General features: G+C 38.8%; 4 protein-coding genes across 4 annotated transcripts; 2 read left to right on the top strand and 2 right to left on the bottom strand.

The window, feature by feature from the left end:
- Positions 1 to 100: 100 nt before the first annotated feature.
- FDP41_013057 (uncharacterized protein) lies at positions 101 to 892 on the bottom strand (the record flags this gene model as incomplete). Its single annotated transcript, XM_044703645.1, has 1 exon — positions 101 to 892. The coding sequence occupies one exon, from the start codon at positions 890 to 892 to the stop codon at positions 101 to 103; it is 792 nt and encodes a 263-aa protein (XP_044565287.1).
- A 398-nt stretch (positions 893 to 1,290) lies between these two features.
- Positions 1,291 to 2,010, top strand: FDP41_013056 (uncharacterized protein; the record flags this gene model as incomplete). Its single annotated transcript, XM_044703644.1, has 1 exon — positions 1,291 to 2,010. The coding sequence occupies one exon, from the start codon at positions 1,291 to 1,293 to the stop codon at positions 2,008 to 2,010; it is 720 nt and encodes a 239-aa protein (XP_044565286.1).
- A 1,891-nt stretch (positions 2,011 to 3,901) lies between these two features.
- Positions 3,902 to 6,493, top strand: FDP41_013055 (uncharacterized protein; the record flags this gene model as incomplete). The annotated part of the gene is made up of 1 exon (XM_044703643.1): positions 3,902 to 6,493. The coding sequence occupies one exon, from the start codon at positions 3,902 to 3,904 to the stop codon at positions 6,491 to 6,493; it is 2,592 nt and encodes an 863-aa protein (XP_044565285.1).
- A 113-nt stretch (positions 6,494 to 6,606) lies between these two features.
- Positions 6,607 to 7,467, bottom strand: FDP41_013054 (uncharacterized protein; the record flags this gene model as incomplete). Its single annotated transcript, XM_044703642.1, has 1 exon — positions 6,607 to 7,467. One exon carries the CDS (start codon positions 7,465 to 7,467, stop codon positions 6,607 to 6,609), a length of 861 nt encoding a protein of 286 aa, XP_044565284.1.
- Positions 7,468 to 9,573: the final 2,106 nt, after the last annotated feature.

Here is a 9,573-nt window from a genome sequence, read left to right as displayed (position 1 = left end):
CCCCCAAAACCAATCGATCTTCTTTGAATATGACTCGTTAGATTTACTTATGAAGGTTATGTACTTTATATTGTGACTACTTCAATAATTAAAGGAAAGGTTACTTTGCATTTGGATCCTTCTCTGAGAGTTGAGGATTCAATTGAGGATGACCACTGCTGAACATTCGTGAAGGTTGCTGTTGATCCTGCTGATCAGCAACAAACGAGCTCTGTGGATACGGATACTGCTGTTCCATGTTATATTTAGTATCTTTTGGAATGAAGTGCTCCTTATGCACCTCAAATTGTTTTTGGGGTTGTTGATGGTGATGACTGAATGGATTATCGCTCTTAGGAAGGGGCAGGTTTGATCCAATGTGAGATGAAGGCCCTCCCTTATCTTCGTGATGATGCAAGTCCTTCTCATGGGTAATATCAGAAATGTTACTTGCAGTCACACGTCCTATGTTGGTTGCTTCTTGTGATGACGGTTCTTTGACTTCCCAAATCTCACCTCCTCCATTCACATAAATGAAAGCATTCACAAATTCTTCCAATGAAATTAAACCATTCTCACTTGCGTGAACAATTCGGCTTAATTGCTTGGCTTTGGTTGGTTCCAATCCGAATTGTTGGAACGCCATTTTGAATTCCTGTTTGGAAATTGCAAAGGTTCGATTTGTATCGTAATGGAAAAAGAGGTGCTCTGCTTGTTGAATCAGCTGATCGCGTTGTTGAAGTAAATCTGCTCGTGGATAAAAGTTATTTGGAAGCCATTCAGGTTTTTTGTGCTTGAACCATAGCTGATTGAGGACTTCCTCGAATTTATCATCCTTGTTCTTGTCTTTGTCTGTGGAGGTGCTGCTGGAAGTATGAAGGTGATGGACTGGAACGGAGAATGTGGAGTGCATTGCTTTGTCGATGGAATTGCAGAGAGAAAGATTTTTAAAAAGTAAATATTACTTTTCGTTTTTCATAGTCCCATTGATACTCTAAGCATGGAACATTAACATTTCAAATAATGCAGCATATATTTGGTGTAAAGACATTTATGTCAACAGGATGATCAGAACGCCATGTCGTTGTAATCTTTGGTTCTTCTGATTTCCCTTCAAAAAAATATCTTGCACAATCAGTGTGTTTCATCACTGTTCATTTATTTACACAGATTTTCAATCTTGATCGCTTCCTTTTGATCAGTATTACCACCGGTTGAACCTTCCTTCGTTCATCACTCTGTACCACACACACCACTCATAATATATTCCTCATTCTCTCCTATCAACAAAAGCAACAACTATTCCCAAGAATGAGTACATCCATGATGCCTATGAATACCTCTGAAGAGGACATGTCATCTCAACAAAGAAGAGATTGTATTCTCTCGTCCGATCACGCCACTGATGAATCATTGATTGAATCGAAAATTCCTGCCAAGAGTATTTATGCTTTTGGTGCCGATAAGATCCTTCATTCGGCACGTATTAGCCTTTTAGATTCCGAACGTTTATCTAATTTGAGATATTTAATTATCACAAACGAAGCTCTTTACATTTTCGATGATCAAGACTTTGAGAGAAGAATTCCTAACGAACAAATTATTGAAATTGTTAAATATCAAGACACAACAGGATCACCAAACATTTCAAAAAGTCCATCCAATGAGCAAAACAAATCACATCGTTTATTGTTTCGAGTGAAAGATGATTCCGATTTGTTAATTATTTGCAAAGGTGCTAACGGAGTGTTGGAAACATTACAAAAACAAGCAAAAGATTTCAATGCATATCGCTTCTCACAAGTTGATCCTGCCGAAGATTTATTTTCAAAGGCAACATTTATTGAAAATCAATCAACTCATACAAAGTCTTCATCATCACTGAAACAATTGTTGGAAAATGCTTTAAACGCATCCGAGCTGAAAAAGGTCATGCTGAATTTGGAATATTTGAGAAGACAATGCAATCAAAATGAATGGGAATCAGATCCTCTAATTTTGAAAGCCATTGAGTTTGTGAAAAGCCATTAAATTTTGTGTTAATGATAGGATTCTCCTCCTCGGCATCAATAGTTTTTATAAACTTTGAAAAGAAGTATGAAACTCAGTCTACTTAACCATTCCTGATGAGCTCATCACTCCATCAAAAGAGTCACGATGCAATTAAAGCAAATTTTGAGCGTAGTACGCTTTGAAAAAATGTCGACACTCATTTCGTCCATTCTTTCAACTCATCTCCAGATCATTCAAGAGCCAATGTTTTGGATCGTGTTAAAGCTTGATGTTTTGTTGACAATCTTAACCTTTATCGGATCCATATATTTCAACAATAGTAGTATTTATGACCCGTATTGGAGTCTGTTTCCTCCATTCGCATTGTTGCTTCTCATTATAGATTATTTTGTTTCTGAGAGAATGATCAGCAAGTTATATCTAGGTTTATGGTCTCCATCATCAAAGTTGAAATATGGCTTGCTTTCTGAATGCACAAAATCACTTGTCCAGGGAGAGTTTTCCATTCAATTCGTTATTATTTGGGCTTGTTTATTGTTGTGGTCTTTTCGTTTAACAAGGAACTTCTTTTCAAGACCCAACCAAGATGAAAGTGTTGGAAACATTTGGACAAAAGATCAAGAGGATTGGAGATATCGAACGTTGCGTAAGCAATGTTATGATTTATTGAAAAATTCATTTGGAATTGTGTTGCCCTCAGAAACATCTCGGTGGAATATTCCTTACTGGATCATTTCATTTTTGGGAGTTCATTTAATGCCCACATTAATGTGTTCATTACCATGATTCCATTGATGAGCTTATTTTTCAAATCACATGACATTGTGTTGCAATACCGTTTCAACGATTTATTGCATGGCATTAATTTTTCAAAGATGTTTAATATTTGCATGTTTTTGATGGCTGCCATCTTTTCTATATTTTGCATTTGGATTTCACATGCAGCAGATGTAACTCTCCACAGACATTTGGCCACTCGAAAAACAACTCGTCAGGTTTTAGTGGAAGGAGTTTGGCGTTACACTCGTCATGGTAATTATTTTGGAGAAATTGGCTTTTGGTGGTCACTATGGTTGTTTGGAGTTTCTTTTCAAAGAGTCTGCAAGAAAGATGATGAATGGAAAGAAGAATTTAATTTTGCAAGTTTGGTGTGGTGTCCTCTGGTGGAAACCATTCTCTTTTATGTTGTGAGCATTCCTTGGGTCGAGAGAAAAATGTCCCTCAGAAAACCAAAATATTCTCTCTACCAGGAACAAGTGAACATGTTGATTCCATGGTTTCCTTCTCGAAAATTTTCAGAAAGGTTGTACATGGATAAGTAGTGACCAATAAAACACTCAGAGGTGTGATTTCTTATTCTACCACTGGAAAAGCCATCCTTTCCCACGTTGTTCAAAGTTGTTGAAAGGTGGAATTCATGTATATCTCCTTGTCATGCAGATAATAGGCCATTCGATCATCCTCAAGAAATGGTTGTCGGATGTTTCTGGAACAACATAATTAAGGTCAATGAAAAGACAGCCACTGCACCTGGACCTTGAATCTGAGAGAAAGAACCAAAGTAATTCCCTCCACGAAACAAATCCTAAATGAGTGCCGAATTTGATTGTTGGGTTGACGAACAGTCGTCTTTGACATGTCAGGTTTTAATTTATTTGGTTAATTTGTTGTTCTTGTTGTGTTTTACTTTTTAAAACAAATATCGCGCGGTCGCGCGGTGTGAAAATCATAAAATCACAAAACTATGAATTAATTACAAATTTGATGAAAAATCATCGTTCGGTAAGTTCTTATCAGATGACATGGATGGACCGGATTGTGAACCCATGAAGCGCTCTTTTTGGAAAGGATTAAATTTTCACACCTCCCAAAACAAATCACAACAAAAAAATTCATTCTCACTTCTTCAATGCCATCATCAGAAAGATTGCACTTGCTCACCTTTGAACCAAACACTGTTGATCTGATTAAGACAGGAGACAAGGTTACTTATCTTCAGGTTGGACATGTTTCCTATGAACTGCAAAATGTGCCACTCACAAATGAGATTGTCCACAAGAATGATGAGGTGGACATTAAGTTGAAGAAGTATCTCAACCACTATGCTGGAATTTTGACGTTGAATACTGGACAAATGATCAAAGTATTCTCTCCTTTCAGTTGTACCTACCAATTACAACTTTCTGATCAGAGTTTCGTCAAGCAAGATGACAAGGAGAGTGATCAAGCCACCTACTCCAACTTTAAAACTCTCAAAGTCGATATCAACCTTGACAAGGAAAATTCATTGACAAGTAAGATTACTCTTGACAATGTTCATGTGGACAGTGTGGTGTATTTGGGTGGTATATCAATTGAAAATGAATTCGGTCAACATGGTACTGAATTCTCGCATATGGAGTTGCAAATTGATCCTTTTACTGATGCTTTGTCAGGATTCTTGATCAAGAATCAAGATCATAAAAAGTACAGAGTGAAAGGATGTTCTCTGAATGACCACACTTCCACTCAATTGGTTCAACATGATTCAAATTTGAGTTTGTCTGATTTGATCTCACTCACTCAAATGAAGGACAAACATGACGTTGCTCTTCAATATGCCCAAGAAGGTTTCTTAACAATCTTGTTCGATAAGATGGATGAACGTTACTTCAAAACCTTCTTCTCAAGAACAAAGGTACCTCTCTCTGGTGAATTGTTTGAAATTTCTGAGAAGAACCTTCCTGGTCAAGCCACTGTTCGTGATTTTTACAGAAAGTATTCCTTTCCTCTCATTAGCAAAATGTTGATTAATGGCAATCATAGTGAAATTCTTGACAGTTTTAATACCAAACCAAACATTCATAGAATCAAGAATTATTTGGAGAGAGAGGTTCTTGAAGATGTGAATTATCAAAACCAAAACGCTCTTCTTTATAAATATGGCTACAAGAAGGCTGTTCCTAAAGTGGTCAGTTACATGCAAGATCAATCAAGAATTGGTTATGACTATTGGGCACAACGATTGTTTTACCATTACTCTTCGCAAGAATATATGGATATAGTGAAGAATATATTGAGCTCTCCCGACTTCCAAAAAGACAGCTCTGTGATTAAGAAAATATTCAATGAATGGACAGCCAAAATGTCTGTACTTCAAGGAGAATACTTGTCCAAGAAATTGTCGACCTTAATCATGATGAATGCATTTGCTGCTGCATCAAGTCCAGATAACTATTTGGATGAGGACTTGAACACTACTTTCGTTGCAGATGAACAAGATCGAAAGGCATTCCTCAAGCTCTTGGAAGACTTGGCAAAAGAGGATAGTGATTTCGATACAATTGTAAACTTTGTCTCTAACTCTGTCCAACTTTTGGACTCCCTTGTGAATATTGCATTCATTTGTTATTCATTCAAAATGAATGGTGCCTCTCAAGCTTCTCTTCAACAAGCACTTACTGATTGGGGAAACAGTGCAAATCACAAAAAGTATGCTTTGCAAAAATTGATTCCAGAAGGCAAATTTGAAAAGATTACCGTTGGATTGAGTATCACTGCTCAGTTATTCTCTTTTGGAATTTCTATCTATTCCTTAGTGAAAGGACCAGACACAGTTCTCGATACTGTTGCATTGATGACCAACATTATTCAGGTTACCTTGTCGGCTTCATTTGCTATTTTCAAAATGTTTACAACGATTGATTTTAACTACAGAACCAATCTCTATGTTGCCGCAAATGGTACCATAATTGCCCAACCAACAGTATGGAGAAAAATTGTGGGACACTTTAATGCTGTTGAACCTGATGGATATGGCATGAAGAGCTTCAAATATAACATTTCAAGACCTGACGGATGGATTAAAATGATCACTCTTATTGGTTCCATAATCAGTTCGGTCATTGCTGGAATTCAGTTCACCACTGCTCTGAAGAATGGAGACATCGGTCGTGCAGTTATTTATTGCATGATTATGGCATTCTCTATTATTCAGGCTGTATTTGTGACAGTGTCTCTATTTACAGTGAAAGGAGTTGTTGCTTCCTTGGGAGCTGCTTTGTGTTCTTCTGTTATATTTGTGTTGACCTTGGTTGAATTGTTCCTTCCAAAAAAGAATGAAGATGTTAAAGCGTTCTCTCAAGAATCTGACATGCAACAATTCCTTGTAACCAATGTCATTAGCCAAATCACCAAGTCATCATGTCTAGAGTATGGAGACAAGCTTGAACATGGTGATTATTCCTTACAAGTTGACACTAATGGAATTCATGTGAGAAAAAATGGCCATATTTCTAGCACAATTCTTTCTTTCGATAACAATGCCTCCAGTCCATTGTTGCTATTGAGATCCACTGGATTTCTTGTGGTAGAGACTAAGAATGATACTTATTCAACAGTTGCAGCTCTGGAATATACCAAACGTGCGAGTGATGTGAATTCAAAGGTTACCTTAAAACTTGACAGCAATGGTGTTATTACTGTGTTTGAGAATGCTTCCAATATATTGTACACTCAATAATGTGAAAAAGATTGGTGATTCATCAACAAAAGAACACTTAACGACACACGAACTAATCAATAAAGTTGTTTATAACAAGACTGTGGTTGTTTCTGAAACATGAATACAAAGCTTTACAAAAGAATACACTCACTGTCAGGTGCTTTGCAATACTGTTTGAATGGATCGTTATGCTGAATTTTATCAACAATTCGATATCCATGTCTGACGACTTTTCTTAATACAATAGGATAGGAGTCATGTTCTCTTGCATACTTGAAATCCTCTTGTGAAAATTTTGTGCTGTCAAAAAATTCAAGTTTTGCAAATCTCCACAAAGAACCAACAGAATAATCTGACCATAACTTTTCATAAAAGGTCTGAACTTTGGGAAGATATTCATTTTCTAAGTCCAAAACTTTCAACTTGGCAAATAAAAAAGCAAGAAAATCACTTTTCTCAATTAAACCTCCCGAAGTTGGACTGAAATTATCCAACATTTGCAATAAAAAATTATTATTCATCAATAAGGAATAATAAGTGTTGGCATACTCCTTTCGATGATTCCACACAGTTGGAAAGTGATCTTGAACACCCAATTGGAAAATTGCGTTCATTAAACCGTCATCATTTTCAACATCACGACCAACTGAAGCCTTTTCATTGTTTGCCTTCTCAACATTCCATCTATTTTGATGAATGCCATAATTATTGAGGGCCAAAATGGTATGGCAAGCGACAAAATTTTGCAATTTTGAGTTCCCTCCAAAGGGAGCAAGTTCAGAGCAACCACTATCATGAAAGAAAAAGTCGATCATGTCATTGTTTAAACTGCAAATGGAAGCTTTCTTGGTCGCAAGATGAATGAATGAAACTTCACAAGGAAAACCAGCATAATTTTCCAACTCGTTGCGATCAACTGTTGGATCAATAATGATGGCACTTTCTGAGACGTCAATAATTTTCTTGATTGATTCACTGAGATCGAAGGACATTTTTTCTTAAGGCTGAATTCTTGTCTCTAAAAATTCGCTCAATCCTTTTTGGAAAAATAATTCTTTCCTTTAATATTAAATTCACCGTTCAATATCAATTCCTGGATTATATGGATACTGCAGTGACAACTCTAGGATGGAACCTTCTCATCTCATGAAGGAACAACTCCTCAATGAAAACAATGCAGTTTTGGATGGCAAATTAACAAATTTGTTTTAACTTTTAATTCTTTAAAAGATTTTATGATACAGCTTTGTAAGATGCGAGATGAATCTTAAACAAATTGTTTGAAAGGAGGACAGGAATGGACAACCTTTTGTGAGATAGAGTGACGTCATTAAAATTGTACACGCCAACACGAATCATCATAGTGTTCACATGCAATTACAATACAGGTTATCACCAGCAAGAAATTACATGCTTCTCAGGATCTGATGTTTGGGTTTGGGTTTGGGTTTGGGTTTGGGTTTGGGTTTGGGTTTGGGTTTGGGTTTGGGTTTGGGTTTGGGTTTGGGTTTGGGTTTGGGTTTGGGTTTGGGTTTGGGTTTGGGTTTGGGTTTGGGTTTGGGTTTGGGTTTGGGTTTGGGTTTGGGTTTGGGTTTGGGTTTGGGTTTGGGTTTGGGTTTGGGTTTGGGTTTGGGTTTGGGTTTGGGTTTGGGTTTGGGTTTGGGTTTGGGTTTGGGTTTGGGTTTGGGTTTGGGTTTGGGTTTGGGTTTGGGTTTGGGTTTGGGTTTGGGTTTGGGTTTGGGTTTGGGTTTGGGTTTGGGTTTGGGTTTGGGTTTGGGTTTGGGTTTGGGTTTGGGTTTGGGTTTGGGTTTGGGTTTGGGTTTGGGTTTGGGTTTGGGTTTGGGTTTGGGTTTGGGTTTGGGTTTGGGTTTGGGTTTGGGTTTGGGTTTGGGTTTGGGTTTGGGTTTGGGTTTGGGTTTGGGTTTGGGTTTGGGTTTGGGTTTGGGTTTGGGTTTGGGTTTGGGTTTGGGTTTGGGTTTGGGTTTGGGTTTGGGTTTGGGTTTGGGTTTGGGTTTGGGTTTGGGTTTGGGTTTGGGTTTGGGTTTGGGTTTGGGTTTGGGTTTGGGTTTGGGTTTGGGTTTGGGTTTGGGTTTGGGTTTGGGTTTGGGTTTGGGTTTGGGTTTGGGTTTGGGTTTGGGTTTGGGTTTGGGTTTGGGTTTGGGTTTGGGTTTGGGTTTGGGTTTGGGTTTGGGTTTGGGTTTGGGTTTGGGTTTGGGTTTGGGTTTGGGTTTGGGTTTGGGTTTGGGTTTGGGTTTGGGTTTGGGTTTGGGTTTGGGTTTGGGTTTGGGTTTGGGTTTGGGTTTGGGTTTGGGTTTGGGTTTGGGTTTGGGTTTGGGTTTGGGTTTGGGTTTGGGTTTGGGTTTGGGTTTGGGTTTGGGTTTGGGTTTGGGTTTGGGTTTGGGTTTGGGTTTGGGTTTGGGTTTGGGTTTGGGTTTGGGTTTGGGTTTGGGTTTGGGTTTGGGTTTGGGTTTGGGTTTGGGTTTGGGTTTGGGTTTGGGTTTGGGTTTGGGTTTGGGTTTGGGTTTGGGTTTGGGTTTGGGTTTGGGTTTGGGTTTGGGTTTGGGTTTGGGTTTGGGTTTGGGTTTGGGTTTGGGTTTGGGTTTGGGTTTGGGTTTGGGTTTGGGTTTGGGTTTGGGTTTGGGTTTGGGTTTGGGTTTGGGTTTGGGTTTGGGTTTGGGTTTGGGTTTGGGTTTGGGTTTGGGTTTGGGTTTGGGTTTGGGTTTGGGTTTGGGTTTGGGTTTGGGTTTGGGTTTGGGTTTGGGTTTGGGTTTGGGTTTGGGTTTGGGTTTGGGTTTGGGTTTGGGTTTGGGTTTGGGTTTGGGTTTGGGTTTGGGTTTGGGTTTGGGTTTGGGTTTGGGTTTGGGTTTTGGGTTTGGGTTTGGGTTTGGGTTTGGGTTTGGGTTTGGGTTTGGGTTTGGGTTTGGGTTTGGGTTTGGGTGGGTTTGGGTTTGGGTTTGGGTTTGGGTTTGGGTTTGGGTTTGGGTTTGGGTTTTGGGTTTTGGGTTTGGGTTTGGGTTTTGGGTTTGGGTTTGGGTTTGGGTTTGGGTTTGGGTTTGCGGGTTTGGGTTTGGGTTTGGGTTTGGGTTTGGAGTTTAGGT

This window comes from Naegleria fowleri (assembly GCF_008403515.1).
Source record: "Naegleria fowleri strain ATCC 30894 chromosome Unknown tig17, whole genome shotgun sequence".
In the NCBI taxonomy this organism is placed as follows: domain Eukaryota; phylum Heterolobosea; class Eutetramitea; order Acrasida; family Naegleriidae; genus Naegleria; species Naegleria fowleri.
The sequence above is the reverse complement of the archived record's forward strand: the minus strand, read 5'-3'. Positions and strand labels throughout refer to the sequence as shown.